General features: G+C 41.5%; 1 protein-coding gene across 1 annotated transcript in view; it reads right to left on the bottom strand.

The window, feature by feature from the left end:
• The window catches only part of LOC115197785 (calcium-dependent secretion activator 2-like), a 207,765-nt gene that overhangs the window by 78,920 nt on the left and 109,928 nt on the right, over positions 1-18,917 (bottom strand). Inside the window, exon 11 of the mRNA XM_029759577.1 lies at positions 13,684-13,820. Within this exon, the coding sequence (XP_029615437.1) occupies positions 13,684-13,820 (137 nt within the window). The remainder of the gene's footprint in view (positions 1-13,683; positions 13,821-18,917) is intronic.

An 18,917-nucleotide genomic window follows, 5' to 3' on the forward strand; every position in this document is an offset into this window, starting at 1 on the left:
AAAACATCTTCACAGCATGATGCTGCCACCCCCAAGCTTCACCGTAGGGATGGTGCTAGGTTTCCTCCAGATGTGACGCTTGGCATTCAGGCCAAAGATTTCAATCTTGGTTTCATCAGACCAGAGAATCTTGTTTCTCATGGTCTGAGAGTCTATAGATGCCTTTTGGCAAACTCCAATTGGGCTATGATGTGCCTTTTACTGAGGAGTAGCTTCCACTCAGTTATGGCGGGCGGCCAGCTCTAGGAAGAGTCTTGGTAGTTCCAAACATCTTCCATTTAAGAATGATGGAGGCCACTGCATTATTGGGGACCCTCAACGATGCATACATTTTTTGGTACCCTTCCCCAGATCTGTGGCTCGACACAATCCTGTCTCGGAGCTCTACGGACAATTCCTTCGACATCATGGCTTGGTTTTTGCTCTGACATGCACGGTCAACTGTGGAACATTATATAGACAGATGTGTGCCTTTCCAAATCATGTCCAATCAATTGAATTTGCACAGGTGGACTCCAATCAAGTTGTAGAAACATCTCAAGGATGATCAATGGAAACAGGATGTAGCTGAGCTCAATTTCAAGTCTCATAGCAAAGGGTTGGAATACTTATGTAAATAAGGTATTTTTTTATTTTAAATGCAAACATTTCTAAAAACCTGCTTTCTCTTTGTCATTAAAGGGTATTGTGTATAGATTGCTGAGAATTTTTAATATTTTTTATCCATTTTGGAATAAGGCTGTAATGTATCAAAATGTGGAAAAAGTCAAGGGGTCTGAATACTTTCCATAGAAGAGAGCATTACTGCTCGACCAGACTATGGGCCATAGTTATGCCATTTATGACAACATTATATTGATTGGATACTAGATGATTTTTATTTAATTGAACAACTTGATTATGTTAAAAACTAAAGGTCACATTGATTTTCAAAACTAGAGTACACATTTTCAAACAAAAAATAAAGGCAATCTATGAGTTTAAAGCAGGAGCTATGACAGAAGCTCAACTTTCACTGTAAAGTACAGCATACCGCTAAGATATAACCCTCTGCAATAAGCTGTTAAAGGAAAGACTCACCCATTTTGAATGTTATAATGTTTTTGTGCATCTCTGTGAGATGTTCTATTGATTCCCTGGGTCATTTCATGTTTTCATGTGTATCAGAACTATTGCTGTTCAAGCAGGCAGAAATTTGGCCGGTATGACGTAGCATTGCGATAAAGCAGCTCTCACTACACTGGAAGTTAATAGGAAAACTACTTTTCGATTGCGAAATTATCCATCATACATGTCAGATTTCAATACTGATCATATTTTTGCGATATTCCTACCTCGAGAAATGTGTAATTTAGCAGAGCGTCCACCACATTTCTCCTATTTGTCTGCCTCTTCAGTCCAGGGTGCATTGCATGGTGCTGTTGCATGGCCATTACGAATGTCAAACCCCACTCTGTGAGGGGTTTGATAGCTGTATTATTGCCTAAACAAACTGCACTAACTAGCTACTTCACATGCTGATATTGACTTTGGTATTATTGTGTGTACCTACTGTACGTTTGCTAGCTAGCCAGCCAGCCAGCCCATGCAGTGGGTTTTGTAGTTGACTTGTAGTTGACTTGAGCAGCAACAGATTTTCACGTTGCTACCAACCTTACCAATGACAAAATGAAACATTTGTTCACAAAAAAAAAGTGTTCTCACATATGAGTGTTATTTAATACGGTAAATGATAAGAATGAGTGGATTTCAGTGGATTTTTTTATTTAAAAGAGAAACTCCCAGACTATTTCCAACAAATAAACAAAGGAGCGCAATGTTAACAACAAACAATTAATTCATTGGCAAAAAATGTCACGCGTGAAATAGGAAGTTTGGAGCGATCAGAAATCCTGGAACATTCATTAGTTCATTCATCCTGCGCATAATAACAAAATTAGGCATGAATCTTACAAACCTAATTAAGACTCCTCTCGGAAGGAATATTAACAAATTAGCACCTCTGCTGAGCAGTCGCCCACGACAACGGCAATAGATCCTTGGCATAGCAACCGAGACTCTTTGGGTGGCTATGGTTGACTTGGGAGCAACCCAGACATGCGCAATACTGTGCCCCCTGTCTGAGTTTGGCTAGTTTCTACTTCCACATTAATGATGCTCTTGATATACTTTAACATGGAAGGCTGAATAAATATTAAATACTTTTTTCATATTTTGTGTCAGAAACAACATGCCGATGGATACAAATGATAAAATGCTGCCCACACCGCTCGCGTCGCATTGCAAAATAAATGTACACATTCATGTTATTCAATCATTGCACCTACACTGCTCGCGTGCGTCAATGAGCGTCTGCGCAGCCAGGTGCTAAAATAGAACTTGGTTCTATTTGTGATGCTTGACACGCTGCAAGTCCCGCCTCTCCCATCTCCTCATTGGTTTTTAGGAGCATATACCCACATGCCATCTCCTCATTGGTTGAAAGATGAACTGAGGTCCACACTCCAGTCCAGTTGGTAGTGGTAATGCACCTTAAAGTTGGTTGCCAACCGCCATACAAAGTCCAAAAAAGAAGAAGAAGCAGGAAGGAGGAGAGATTACTAGAAACGAACTTGGTTTACCCTTTTATCTGTGGATTAATTGTCAGAGTAGAAGAGTTTGTGCATTTCAGGTAAAATAACAACCCAATGTTTATATCCCAGGACAAGTTAGCTAGCAACAGCAAGCTAGCTAGTTAAATAGCCATAAATGTTTAATGCTTTTCGACATGTCTCCAAATTAATATAGTTGGTTCAGAGTTCGTTTTGATATTTCAACCTGCGTGTCCTGATCGCGTCTGGTGTGGGTAGACAAAATCCACGTGGACACGCGTGGTCTGGTCAGCATGTAAGCAGCTCCATTTCTCGGTCTTCCTCAAACTGAAAACAAAAGCAACCTTGAGCCATCCTGATAGGGACTGGGATACAATAGGATTCCTTCATGTCTTAATGTACTGGCAGACTCTGTAGTCAATCAAAACAGGCAGTTGGATATGACCTGACTAGGAGGCATTCACCACACATTTCCTTTTAGGCATTCTTTCTCTCATTTCCTTTTCTATCGCTCTGTCACTCCTACCTCTCCAATTCTCCCTCCCCCTTTAGTTATTCATTCGCTCTTTCTCCCTCTCTCCATCTGAATCATTCCCTCTCTATCTCCCTCTCTCCATCTGAATCGTTCTCTCTTTCTCTGTTGGATCTATTAATATCACACTACAAAAGAATACAGCCGAGCGCCCTGCAGCATGTGACAAGATGTTCCACTGTGACAAACAGATGGCCCACTCAAGTCTTGGCGCTGACCGCTCAATTAGCCATTAACGAGCTGACTGTCTCGTTAACTCTCTCTAACGAACATGGTTCCTGTGTGCTGAGTGACAGGGGATCTGCTTGGCCTGGTCTTGGTCAACTCTGTGTCATAGCTCTTGTAAATGTGACCCCTCGCAAAATGGAACCAGCTAGAATTAAAGTTGTTGTGTCACTTTTTGAAAAACCTTACCTGCTGAACATAGGCTGTTGTGTGCAATTTTTTTTGTGTGGAAGAGGTGAAAAAAGTATTTTTGTCCATCAACAATTATTTTATTTTTTTCACCTTTATTTAACCAGGTAAGCTAGTTGAGAGCAAGTTGTCATTTACAACTGCGACCTGGCCAAGATAAAGCAAAGCAGTGCGACACAAACAACAACACAGAGTTACACATGGAATAAACAAGCGTACAGTCAATAACACAATAGAAAAAATGAAAGTCTATATACAGTGTGTGCAAATGGCGTGAGGAGGTAGGCAATAAATAGGCCATAGTAGCGAAATAATTACAATTTAGCAGATTAACACTGGAGTGATAAATGAGCAGATGATGATGTGCAGGTAGAGATACTGGTGTGCAAAAGAGCAAAAAAGTAAATTAAAAACAATATGGGATGAGGTAGGTAGATTGGGTGGGCTATTTACAGATGGACTATGTACAGCTGCAGCGAACGGTTAGCTGCTCAGATAGCTGATGTTTAAAGTTAGTGAGGGAAATATACGTCTCCAGCTTCAGCGGTTTTTGCAATTCGTTCCAGTCACCGGCAGCAGAGAACTGGAAGGAAAGACGGCCAAAGAAGGTGTTGGCTTTGGGGATGACCAGTGAGATATACCTGCTGGAGTGCGTGCTACAGGTGGGTATTGTTATCGTGACCAGTGAGCTGAGATAAGGCGGAGATTTACCTAGCATAGACTTATAGATGACCTGGAGCCAGTGAGTCTGGCGACGAATATGTAGCAAGGGCCAGCCGACTAGAGCATACAGGTCGTAGTGGTGGGTGGTATAAGGGGCTTTGGTAACAAAACTGATGGCACTGTGATAGACTGCATCCAGTTTGCTGAGTAGAGTATTGGAAGCTATTTTGTAGATGACATCGCCGAAGTCAAGGATTGGTAGGATAGTCAGTTTTACTAGGGTAAGTTTGGCGGCGCGAGTGAAGGAGGCTTTGTTGCGAAATAGAAAGCCGATTCTAGATTTGATTTTGGATTGGAGATGCTTAATATGAGTCCGGAAGGAGAGTTTACAGTCTAGCCAGACAGCTAGGTATTTGTAGTTGTCCACATATTCTAGGTCAGAACCGGCCAGGGTAGCGATGCTAGTCGGGCGGGCGGGTGCGGGCAGCGAACGGTTGAAAAGCATGCATTTGGTTTTACTAGCGTTTAAGAGCAGTTGGAGGCCACGGTAGGAGTGTTGTATGGCATTGAAGCTCGTTTGGAGGTTACTTAACACAGTGTCCAAAGAAGGGCCAGATGTATACAGAATGGTGTCGTCTGCGTAGAGGTGAATCAGGGAATCACCGCAGCAAGAAGGACATCATTGATATATACAGATAAAAGAGTCGGCCCAAGAATTGAACCCTGTGGTACCCCTATAGAAACTGCCAGAGGTCCGGACAACAGGCTCTCCGATTTGACACACTGAACTCTGTCTGGTGAACCAGGCGAGGCAGTCATTTGAGAAACCAAGGCTATTGAGTCTGCCGATAAGAATACGGTGATTGACAGAGTCGAAAGCCTTGGCCAGGTCGATGAAGACGGCTGCACAGTACTGTCTTTTATCGATGGCGGTTATGATATCGTTTCGTACCTTGAGCGTGGCTTAGGTGCACCCGTGACCAGCTCGGAAACCGGATTGCACAGCGGAGAAGGTACGGTGGGATTCGAAATGGTCAGTGATCTGTTTATTAACGTGGCTTTTGAATAAAAATTGCAGAAACAAATAGGAAGGAGGGAGATGTTGATTAAAAAAGAGTTTGACTTTAAAATTGACATTTTATTTGCTTTAGATTAGAACAACCATCTACACCATTTTAACCAAGAGTCCATGATGTTGGTCTATTACTTTCCGTCAAAATCAAATGATTCAATAAATGTAAGTAATCTTTTTTTTTTTTTTAAAACACTGCTTCATGCCACTAGATGATGAACTGCTCATTTACATTATGACAGCTACAGTTGACTTACAGCATCCTCAGAAAGTGTTCACACCCCTTGACCTTTCCCCAAAACAATTGCATTACTGCCTGAATTTAAAATATTATTTTTTTTCCACTGGACTACTCACAATACCCCATAATGTTAAAGTGTAATTATATTTTACAATTTTCTTTACAAAATAATAAAAAATGAAAAGCTGAAATGTCTGGAGTCAATAAGTATTCAACCCCTTTCTTATGGCAAGCCTAAATACATTCAGGAGTAAATATTTGCTTAATAAGTTACATGGACTCAATAATAGTGCAATAATAGTGTTTAACATGATTTTTGACTACCTCATCTCTCTAACCCACACATCTGTAAGGTCCATCAGTCAAGCAGTGAATTTCAACCACAAAGACCAAGGAGGTTTTCCAATGCCTCGCAAAGAAGTACACCTATTGGTAGATGAAAATAGAAAAAAACCCATTGAATATCCCTTTTGAGCATAGTGAAGTTATTAATTACACTTTGGATGGTGTATCAATATACCCAGTCACTACAAAAATACAGGCATCCTGAGTTGCCAGAGAGGAAGGAAACCACTCAGGGATTTCACCATGAGGCCAATAGTGACTTTAAAACAGTTACAGAGAAGGAAGCCTGTACAGAATGCATCCTGTTAGCAACAAGGCACTAAAGTAATACTGAAAAAAAGTGGCAACGCAATGCACTTTTTGTCCTGAAAACAAAGAAAGTGGCAAATCCAATAGTAGTGGCTGCATCATGTTATGGGTATGCTCATAATCATTAAGGACTGAGGAGTTTTTCAGGATAAAAATTGTAAAGGAATGGAGCTAAGGACAGGCAAAATCCTAGAGGAAAACCTGGTTCAGTCTGCTTTCCACCAGACACTGGGAAATGAATTCACCTTTCAGCGGGACAATAACCTAAAACAAAGTCAAATCTACACTAGAGTTGCTTACCAAGAAGACAGTGAATGTTCCTGAGTGTCCGACTTACAATTTTGACTTAAAGGAAAGGTTCACCTATTTTGAATGTTATTTTGTTTTTGTGCATCTCTGAGTGATGTTCTATCGATTCCCTGGGTCATTTAATGTTTTCAGGAGTATCTGAGTTATTGCCGTTTAAGAAGGCAGAAATCTGGACAGTAAGTCCCTCTCACTACACTGGAAGTTAATAGGAAAATTAATTTTAGATCACGAAATTGTCTATCATACATGTCAGATTTCAATACTGGCTAATGTCATAACTCGGGAGGATGTCTTCTCTTGAAAGCCATTGATGATATTTTTGCAATATTCTGACCTCGAGAAATGTGTAATTTAACGGAGGGTCTAGGACATTTTACTCTTTAGTCCAGAGTGCATTACATGGTGCCGTTGCCAAAGATATTATAGAAAGGAGATATGAATTCAATGAATGAAGGAACGTCTAACGCCCCACCCAGCAGAATGTCGACCAATCGCATTCATGTTGTCATGCTGAGTCACACGGTTGCTAAGCTAATCGTCACTCAATCCCTTCTCAAAGTCAGCGTATACAGTGTATTCGGAAAGTATTCAGACACCTTGACTTTTTCCACATATTGTTACGTTACACCCTCATTCTAAAAATGTGTTGTTTTTTTATTCTCCAAATCAATCCACATACAATACCCCATACATACAAGGCGAAAACAGGTTTTTAGAAAAACAAGCAATTTCCAAACGCCTGAAGGTACCACGTTCATCTGTACAAACAATAGTATGCAAGTATAAACACCATGGGACCATGCAGCCGTCATACCGCTCAGGAAGGAGACACGTTCTGTCTACGAGAGATGAACGTACTTTGGTGCGAAAAGTGCAAATCAATCCCAGAATAACAGCAAAGGACCCTGTGAAGATGCTGGAGGAAACAGGTACAAAAGTATCTATATCCACAGTAAAACGAGTCCTATATCGACATAACCTAAAAGGCTGCTCAGCAAGGAAGAAGCCACTGCTCCAAAACTGCCATAAAAAAAGCCAGACTACAGTTTGCAACTGCACATGGGGACAAAGATCGTACTTTTGGAGAAATGTCCTCTGGACTGATGAAACAAAAGTAGAACTGTTTGGTCATAATGACCATCGTTATGTTTGGAGGAAAAAGGGGGAGGGTTGCAAGCTGAAGAACAACATCCCAACCATGAAGCACAGGGGGTGGCAGCATCATGTTGTGGGGGTGCTTTGCTGCAGGAGGGACTGGTGCACTACACAAAATAGATGGCATCACGAGGAAAGAAAATTATGTGGATATATTGAAGCAACATCTCAAGACATCAGTCAGGAAATGAAAGCTTGGTCGCAAATGGGTCTTCCAAATGGACAATGACCCCAAGCATACTTCCAAAGTTGTGTCAAAATGGCTTAAGTATAACAAAGTCAAGGTATTGGAGTGGCCATCACAAAGCCCTGACCTCAATCCCATAGAAAATTTGTGGGCAGAACTGAAAAGCGTGTGTGAGCAAGGAGGCTACAAACCTGACTCAGTTACACCAGCTCTCTCAGGAGGAATGGGTCAAAATTCACCCAACCTATTGTGGGAAGCTTGTGGAAGGCAACCCGAAACATTTGACCCAAGTTAAACAATTTACAGGCAATGCTACCAAATACTAATTGAGTGTATGCAAACTTCTGACCCACTGGGAATGTGATGAAAGAAATAGAAGCTGAAATAAATAATTCTCTCAACTATTATTCTGACATTTCACATTCTGAAAATAATGTGGTGATCCTATCTGACCTAAGACAGGGAATTTTTACTTGAATTCAATGTCAGGAATTGTGAAAAACTGAGTTTAAATGTATTTGGCTAAGGTGTATGTTAACTTCCAACTTCAACTGTAGGTACTAAGACCCTTTGCGATGAGCTCAGGTGAGCTCAGGTGCATCCTGTTTCCATTGAAAATCGTTGAGATGTGTCTACAGCTTGATTATAGTCCACCTGTAGTAAATTAAACTGATTGGACATGATTTGCAAAGGCACACACCTGTCTATATAAGGTCCCACAGTTGACAGTGCATGTCAGACAAAAAACCAAGCCATGAGGTCGAAGGAATTATCCGTAGAGCTCCGAGACAGGATTGTGTCAAGGCACAGATCTGGGGAAGGGCCTTGGTCAGGGAGGTGACCAAGAACCTGATGGTCACTCTGACAGAGCTCCAGAGTTCCTCTACGGAGATGGGAGAACCTTCCAGAAAGACAACCATCTCTGCAGCACTCTACCAATCAAGCCTTTATGGTAGAGTGGCCAGACAGAAGCCAAAAAAAGGCACATGACAGCCCGCTTGGAATTTGCCAAAAGGCACCTAAAGGACTTTCAAACCATGACAAACAAGATTCCCTTGTCTGATAAAACCAAGATTGATTGATTTGGCCTGACTGGGACGAAGGTTCACCTTCCAACAAGGACAACAACCCTAAATTGATAGCTGTAAAATTGCCTAAGCAAAATGCACTAACTATCTACATTACATGTTGAAATTGTCTTCGGTATTATTGTGATAGCTACGTTTGCTAGCCAGCTTATAGAGACAGCATTGCATTGTGGATTTTGATGTTGACTTGAGCTGTAACAGATTTCTACTATGATTTTCCATGTTGCTACCAACCTTATTATAATGCCGAAATTAAACATTTGTTCACAAAAAATATTGTTCTCACATCAGTTTAGTTAACACTGTAAATTAAAGGAATTATAGGTTTTGGCTGGATTTTCCCTTTAAATCTGATTGCAAAACTCTGTCAAGACTTAAATGGTTGTCTAGCAATGATCCTCAACCAATTTGACAGATCTTGAAACATTTTGAAAATGATAAATGGGCAAATATGGTAAAATCCAGGTGTGCAAAGCTCAGAGACTTACCCAGAAAGACTCACAGCTGTAATCAATGCCAAAGGTGGATCTAACATGTATTGACTCAGGGGTGTGAATACATTTGCTAAAATGTCTAAAAACATCTTTTCACTTTTCAACAAAATGTGTAATAAGTCATACTTTCTGAAGGCACAATATGCTCTGTCAAACAGAGGTTTTGACAGAGCAAATTGTTTTCTGAGCATTGTTCTCAAGGCCTCATTCAAGTGTATTCTTTTTCATGTGACTAGCGCAAAGCAATTAAGAGCTATTCGTCAGCTGTGATATTTCTAATTAAAATGATCTTAATTGCTTTGCTAGGGCTAAGGAGGAGGTGTGTTGTGGTGAGAGGAGGGTGTGTGTGTGCGTGTGTGTGTCTGAATAATAATTCGGTTTCAGCATGACTGGCCCTTCCACCTACTAGTTTTGCAACACTTTCACACTGATGCGGAAGAATCTTAGTATATGTGTATTAGAGAGTCTTCATGCATGTGTGTGTGTGTGTGTGTGTGTGTGTGTGTGATGTCACAAGCCTTAACCTTATTAACATGACTCACTTTTCAAGAGTGGCCTTTACATGGATACAAACACACAGACAAGAAAACGCGTGCTAAATATACAGTACCAGCCAAACGTTTGGACTCACCTACTCATTCCAGGGTTTTTCTTTATTTTTACTGTTTTCTACATTGTAGAATAATAGTGAAGACATCAAAACTATGAAATAACACATATGGAATCATGTAGTAGCAAAAAAAAGTGTTAAACAAATCAAACATATTTTATATTTGAGATTCTTCAAAGTAGCCACCCTTTGCATTGATGACAGCTTTGCACACTCTTGGCATTCTCTCAACCAGCTTCACCTGGAATGGTTTCCCAACAGTCTTGAAGGGGTTCCCACATATGCTGAGCACTTGTTGGCTGCTTTTCCTTCACTCAGCAGTCCAACTCATCCCAAACCATCTCAACTGGGTTGAGGTTGGGTGATTGTGGAGGCCAGGTCATCTGATGCAGCACTCCATCACTCTCCTTCTTGGTCAAATAGCCCTTACACAGCCCTTCCACACTGGAGGTGTGTTGGGTCATTGTTCTGTTGAAAAACGAATTATAATCCCACTAAGCACAAACCAGACGGGATGGCGTATCGTTGCAGAATGCTGTGGTAGCCATGCTGGTTAAGTGTGCCTTGAATTCTAAATAAAATCACAGACAGTGTCACCAGCAACACACCCCCACACCATCACACCTCCTCCTGCATGCTTCATGGTGAGAACCACACATGTGGATATAATCCGTTCACCTACTCTGCGTCTCACAAAGACACGGCGGTTGGAACCAGAAATCTCAAATTTAGACTCATCAGACCAAGCAAGTCTCTTCTTATTGGTGTCCTTTAGTAGTGGTTTCTTTGCTGCAATTCGACCATGAAGGCCTGCGCAGTCTTCTCTGAACGGTGGATGTTGAGATGTGTCTGTTACTTAAACTCTATCAAGCGTTTTAAATTGGGCTGCAATTTCTGAGACTTGTAACACTAATGAACTTGTGGTCTGCAGCAGAGGTAACTCTGTGTCTTTCATTCCTGTGGCGGTCCTCATGAGAGCCAGTTTCAACATAGCGCTTTATGGTTTTTGAGACTGCACTTGAAGAAACTTTCAAAGTTCTTGAAATGTTCCATATTGACTGACCTTAATGTCTTAAAGAACTGATGGACTGTCATTTCTCTTTGCTGATTTGAGCTGATCTTGCCATAATATGGACTTGGTCTTTTACCAAATACGGCAATCTTCTGTATACCAGCCCTACTTTGTCACAACACAACTGATTGGCTCAAATGCATTAACCTCTCCTGGGTAGGGGGCAGTATTTTCCCCTCCGGATGAAAAGCGTGCCCAAAGTAAACTGCCTGTTACTCAGGCCCAGAAGCTGGGATATGCATATAATTGATAGATTTGGATAGAAAACACTAAAGTTTCTAAAACTTAAAATAATATCTGTGAGAATAACAAAACTAATTTGGCAGGTGAAACCCCGAGGACAAACCATCCAGGGCAATTTTATTGAGGTCATTTTTTTGAGGTCATAGGATTTACCAATGGTTTTCTATGGGATACCCTTATTATTAGGAACCTGGTTGCAGTTCCTATGGCTTCCACTAGATGTCAACAGTCTTTAGAAATTGTTCGGTGTTTTCTTTTGAGAAATGAAGAAGTAGTCCTATTCATTGTAAGTGTCACTCCAGGTGGACTCTACTGTTTTGGTGCGCGTGAACTGGAGCGTGCTTCATGTTGTTTTTATCCGGTATTAGAAACAGTTTATTCCATCTTAAATTGTATCGATTATTTACGTTTTAGGGTACCTGAGGTTGGATTAGGAACGTTGTTTGAAATGTTTGGACCAAGTTTACAGCTAACTTATTAGATACTTTGTAGGCATGTTGGGTGAGTTGAAACCGGTGTATTTCTGAATCAAACGCGCCAAATAAATTGACACTTTTGGGACATAAAGAAGGACATTATCGAACAAAAGGACCATTTGTCATGTTTCTGGGACATTTTGGAGTGCCTACAGAAGAAGAACTTCAAAAGGTAAGTCATTAATTATTTCGCTATTTCTGACATTTGTGGCGCACCTGCATGGTTGAAATATGATTTTCATGTGTTTGTATGCGGGGCGCTGTCCTCAGACAATCGCATGGTTTGCTTTCGCCAAAAAGCCTTTTTGAAATCTGACACAGTGGCTGGATTAACACGAAGTTAAGCTTTATTTTGATGTATAACATATATTTTCAAGAATGTTAAATATTTGAATTTGGTATTTTTGAATTTCGCGCTCTGCAATTTCACCGGATGTTTGCCAGGTGGGACGCTACCGCCCACAAGAAGTTTTAAGAAGGAAAGAAATTCCACAAATTAACTTTGAACAAGGCACACCTGTTAATTGACTACCTCATGAAGCTGATTGAGAGAATGCCAAGAGTATGCAGGTGTTATCAAGGCAAAGGGTGGCTACTTTGAAGTATCTAAAATATATTTTGATTTGTTTAACACTTTTTTGGTTACTACATGATTCCATATGTGTTATTTTATTGTTTTTATGTCTTCACCATTATTCTACAATGTAGAAAATTGTAAAAATAAAGAAAAACCCTGGAATGAGTAGGTGTGTCCAAACTTTTGACTGGTACTGTAGTTTTTCACATAATATCCAGTTTAGTGGTTAGTATATGATCCCATATTAAAGCTTGACCACAGGATTATTTTATGTCTTGAGACCCATGCAGACTTTTTTCTAAAGACCTACATGTGTGCATATACTCCAGGTTGGCTATAAGTCCAAGATTCTGCTTGGCTCATCTGCTGTTTGATGACAGGACATAGCAGCCATGTATCAAAGTGTTGATGTACAGTAGGATTCTATTTCACTTCAAATAAAACCAACAACATCCTGGGCATTTGGAAAAGTCAATAAGTACCACAACCGTCAAAGAAATCTGAGTTTTTTGGTTTGACAACCCAAATCGGATTTACCATCAAAAGGGCTAACCCTACTTCTTAACAGAAGTCATTCTGAATGTGGTTACAACGGAGACTACAAGTTGATACACAAAGCCCTCGTCAATAACAAAGGCATTCACATGGCAAAGACACAGGGTGGTTGAGTCTAAATACTAGCTTCTCGTGGAAGATAAAGGGAAGTCCTTATGAGTCAGGTAGGAAAATAAAAGAAGCACGGGTGTCAGTATGGAGAGAGCTCATCCCTCATTAGTCTGATTTGAATGAGGAATCGTTAGTTGGACCATATGCTCATAAACTCTTTTTAATCTGAACTCTATCTCAATAGCAGTATATAAAGGGATTACATTTCACATTTACATTTCACATTCAAAATCTGTGTATAGCTGAATTCCTGAAATTGAAAGGGAATTGACCACTAGCGCACATATGGCCAAGTACACCCCCCCACACCCCTTTTCTGTGCCATGCATGGCTTTTGGCTTCCTCTCCACTGAATAGGCCCAGCAGTTGTCTGTGGGGGTCATGTTTCTATTTGGGAAGTATTGATTAGCACCGTTTATCCCCCTTCATTGAGTGTGAGAGTTCCCAAACCCCGAGGCATGAGATTCTTGTTGCACGCAGAGTCCTAAAGCTAGGCCTAGCAGAGGCTTTCTCTCCCACTCTCTCTCCCCCTCCCAAAATTGGAGGCCGTCTCCTTTTTTTCAGAAATGTCTGGCATATAGACAAATAAACAATCAATTAAGGACAATCTTACTCTGCCCCTCTCTCTCTTTCTCTCACCAGGCAGGAGAAGGAGTCATTCATCCTGTGCTGTAGGGTCTGTTTCTGCAGAAAAGGGAACAAGGCGGCGTGGTCGAAACGACAGGGCACCGCAGAGATCAGCTCCTCTACCCCCTGCCTCTGAGAGCAATCCAGACCTGAGAGAGCGGGAGAGAGAAAAAAAAGAGAGTGAGCGAGAGTGTGAGTGAAAGAGAGAGAGAGAATAAAAGCAGATAGAGAGAGGGTAAGAGGCCGAATGAGTATGAGAGCTATAGAGAAACGGTTGACCAAAAAAATCCATTCCATCCTGCATCTCCATCAATGAAATTAGATCATTTTACTGAACAATGGAGCGCAACTTTGCAAGCCCCGACAGCACAGACTCCTCCTGTTCAAATCAAATCCCAGCATACAGGCAGACAGAATGATGGAACATCTGCTCACAGCAATTCACACCTTTGAGTACAACCGTGAAACGGGAGTGTAAAAAGGAGGGAACTCTATTCGACTGCATTGGCATCATCAGTTTTCGCTGCTTTGGTTATTAGTTCCCACCTCCATTGGCTTGAGATACTCTGTGAAATCCAGTTTCCAAATTTCAGCTGTAAATATGAGAAACTGACAGAAACTCTTGCAACAAGCGAGAGTATGTGAGGAAAAACAGTGACACAAACATGTAGCGTGTCTCGTCACGACACTGATATTCTTAGTCTTGGTAAAGCACCACTTGAAAAAAGGTAAGTAATTTGGTCAGTGGTGGATAAGCCTTGAACATGAAACTAAGGGTCACCTTTTCAGTGGACCTTCCTAATGACTGTTCCTACATAGAGCCTGTGTATGTGTTTTGGTGTGTTTGTGTCCCACATCTCATTGTCTGTCTCTAAGGCTGGATATTTTCAATGTCACACAAAGAGCCAGTGAATGGACAGAGAAGGGAGAGAGCATCGTTGAAAATAACACAACGACGCACATACAGTTGAAGTCGGACGTTTACAAACACTTAGGTTGGAGTCATTAAAACTCGTTTTTCAACCACTCCACAAATTTCTTGTTAACAAACAATTGTTTTGGCAAGTCGGTTAGGACATCTACTTTGTGCATGACACAAGTAATTTTTCCAACAATTGTTTACAGACAGATTATTTCACTTATAATTCATTGTATCACAATTCCAGTGGGTCAGAAGTTTACATACACTAAGTTGACTGTGCCTTTAAACTGCTTGGAAAATTGCAGAATACAATGTCATGGCTTTAGAAGCTTCTGATCGTCTAATTGACATCATTTGAGTCAATTGGAGGTGTACCTGTGGATGTATTTCAAGGCCTACCTTCAAACTCAGTGCCTCTTTGCTTGATATGATGGGAAAATCAAAAGAAATCAACCAAGACCTCAGAAAGAAATGGTAGACCTCCACAAGTCTGGTTCATCTTTGGGAGCAATTTCCAAACGCTTGAAGGTACCATGTTCATCTGTAAAACAATAGTAGGCAAGTATAAACACCATGGGACCACGCAGCCGTCATACCGCTCAGGAAGGAGACGTGTTTTGTCTCCTAGACGTACTTTGGTGCGAAAAGTGCAAATCAATCCCAGAATAACAGCAAAGGACCTTGTGAAGATGCTGGAGGAAACAGGTACAAAAGTATCTATATCCACAGTAAAACGAGTCCTATATCGACATAACCTGAAAGGCCGCTCAGCAAGGAAGAAGCCACTGCTCCAAAACCACCATAAAAAAGCCAGACTACAGTTTGCAACTGCACATGGGGACAAAGATTGTACTTTTGGAGAAATGTCCTCTGGACTGATGAAACAAAAATAGAACTGTTACAACTGCCATAATGACCATCGTTATGTTTGGAGGAAAAAGGGGGAGGCTTGCAAGCCAAAGAACACCATACAAACCATGAAGCACAAGGGGCAGCATCATGTTGAGGGAGTACTTTACTGCAGGAGGGACTGGTGCACTACACAAAATAGATGGCATCATGAGGCAAGAAAATTATGTGGACATATTGGAGCAACATCTCAAGACATCAGTCAGGAAGTTAAATCTTGGTCTCAAATGGGTATTCCAAATGGACAATGACTCCATGCATACTTCCAAAGTTGTGGCAAAATGGCATAAGGACAACAAAATCAAGGTATTGGAGTGGCCGTCACAAAGCTCTGACCTCCATCATAGAGAACATTTGTGGGCAGAACTGAAAAGGCGTGTGTGAGCAAGGAGGCCTACAAACCTAACTCAGTTACACTAGCTCTGTCAGGAGGAATGGGCCCAAATTCACCCAACTTATTGTGGGAAGCTTGTGTTAGGCTACCTGAAACGTTTGACCCAAGTTAAACAATTTAAAGGCAATGCTACCAAATACGAATTGAGTGTATGTAAACTTTTGACCCACTGGGAATGTGATGAAAGTAATAAAAGCTGAAATAAATAATTCTCTCTACTATTATTGTGACATTTCATATTCTTAAAATAAAGTGGTGATCCTAACTTACTAGGAATAAAATGTCAGGAATTGTGAAAAACTGAGTTTAAATGTATTTGGCTAAGGTGTATGTAAACTTCTGACTTCAACTGTACCATCCATAAACAGCTAGAAGCAATGATGCCAGGTCAGAGAAAGAAATAAGGAAAAAACACTGAAAGGAAAAAAGGAGAAGGTGAAAGAGAGGATGAGGGCAGATACGACAGCCCTGTATGTACCCAGGTTCACTTCCAGTCCTTTCAGACTCGTCCCAGTTAATGGCTGGTGTCGAGCAGAACAAGCAACCCCCATGAAAAGCCTAACACTCTCTCTTTTCACATATTGTAGAAATACATTTGGGACTGACTTTTCTTCACATGACATGTGGTCCTACAAAAGACCAAGGCTGTAGAGAAAATAATCTTTGCCCCCACACCTCCAATGCCCGCAGCTTCACACCCGAGACAAGCAATAGTGATAGCTTTTTATTAACGCTGCCATTTCTGTCTCGTCCACCACTCCTGTATGAATGGAGAAAAGCGCCGTGCTTTGCCTGCAAGCGCTCTCTCAGACATTTGCGTCTCCCCCTCCACCTTCCTCTGTCGCTTTTGTAAAAAAAAAGGCAGCAGAAGTGCAATCCCCACAATCAACTCGGAATCGAAGCTCTCCCCTTTCTTTCCTTCTTTCACTTGCTTTTTCTGTACTCCTGCCCTTTGGCTCCCTTGGCCCCGTTTTTCTTTAATTCTGATGTAGGTCATTTTACATTTGTTACCCTAAATGCGGAGTGTCCTTAATGTAATTTGGTTTAGGGCGTGGAGAAAGGGAGGAACAAGAAGATTCTAAAGAACACAAGACAAAGGGATATAGATTAAAGCTGATGATGAGACGGGGAGGGGGAGACAGTATTGATGTAGGGGCAGCAGGAGGAGGCGTGATGTTAATGTATCCAGTCACTAGGAGAAATCCTATTGATCCGTGTCTACTTTAACTTCCAGCTACAGTATTATCTGTAGATGAGGGGGAGGCGTGATGTTAATGTATCCAGTCACTAGGAGAAATCCTATTGATCCGTGTCATCTTTAACTTCCAGCTACAGTATTATCTGTAGATGAGGGGGAGGCGTGATGTTAATGTATCCAGTCACTAGGAGAAATCCTATTGATCCGTGTCATCTTTAACTTCCAGCTACAGTATTATCTGTAGATGAGGGGGAGGCGTGATGTTAATGTATCCAGTCACTAGGAGAAATCCTATTGATCCGTGTCATCTTTAACTTCCAGCTACAGTATTATCTGTAGATGAGGGGGAGGCGTGATGTTAATGTATCCAGTCACTAGGAGAAATCCTATTGATCCGTGTCATCTTTAACTTCCAGCTACAGTATTATCTGTAGATGAGGGGGAGGCGTGATGTTAATGTATCCAGTCACTAGGAGAAATCCTATTGATCCGTGTCATCTTTAACTTCCAGCTACAGTATTATCTGTAGATGAGGGGGAGGCGTGATGTTAATGTATCCAGTCACTAGGAGAAATCCTATTGATCCGTGTCATCTTTAACTTCCAGCTACAGTATTATCTGTAGATGAGGGGGAGGCGTGATGTTAATGTATCCAGTCACTAGGAGAAATCCTATTGATCCGTGTCATCTTTAACTTCCAGCTACAGTATTATCTGTAGATGAGGGGGAGGCGTGATGTTAATGTATCCAGTCACTAGGAGAAATCCTATTGATCCGTGTCATCTTTAACTTCCAGCTACAGTATTATCTGTAGATGAGGGGGAGGTGTGATGTTAATGTATCCAGTCACTAGGAGAAATCCTATTGATCCGTGTCATCTTTAACTTCCAGCTACAGTATTATCTGTAGATAAGGGGGAGGGGGGATGTTAATGTATCCAGTCACTAGGAGAAATCCTATTGATCCGTGTCATCTTTAACTTCCAGCTACAGTATTATCTGTAGATGAGGGGGAGGGATGTTAGAATATGTGTTTGTGTCTGTGTGTTTATATGTTGTGTGTGTGTGTGTGTGTGTGTGTGTGTGTGTGTGTCTAGACAGGGAGTGTTGGAGTTGGGTCAGTTATTGTATAATGTGTGTGTGTGTGTGTGGGGGGGGGGGGGGGTATGTGGGTGAATGGGGTATGTTGGGTGAATGTGGCTAGACAGGTTGAAGGGGGTATGTACTGTGATGTGTGTGTGTGTGTGTGTGTCACAAAGAACAAGTTATGTGTGTCTCTGGTGTTATTGAATTGTAGCTGAAGGAGTATATATCCCTTACGCCTGGTGTGGTACTAGGGAAGAGGATATGGATACAGGGGGAGGTGCAGGGGGTTGGCGCTCATTCTCTTCATATCCCTCACTTTGAAGCCCCATCAGTGTTGTCACGGCAGCAGTCATATCCATGTGGCATGTCTCCCAGTGAGGTGGCAGATACGATGATGACAGGTTATCAACGTGGGCGAAGAGAGACACCGAGCGCTAACATCTCAGGTATACCAGGCGGAGTGATTTGATTTGTTTGAGCGAGCCCGGCATGGGAACTGAGGGGAGTGACAGATGCGGATGGACAGGTTATCGGAGTCTCAGCATCGCTCCTTGCCACACACACACACACACACACACACACACACACACACCTTAAGTAGAACTCTGCTCAGAGGTCTCAGCTGTCCTGGTAGACTTGGCTGTCAATTAAAATATGAGAAAGGCTAAAACTATGAGACAGGTTGGACTTTAGTCCTAACACCTGCTTTTCAAAACAGAAACTGACAAGAACCTTGAC

Source organism: Salmo trutta, chromosome 7 (assembly GCF_901001165.1).
Source record: "Salmo trutta chromosome 7, fSalTru1.1, whole genome shotgun sequence".
Taxonomy (NCBI): Eukaryota; Metazoa; Chordata; class Actinopteri; order Salmoniformes; family Salmonidae; genus Salmo; species Salmo trutta.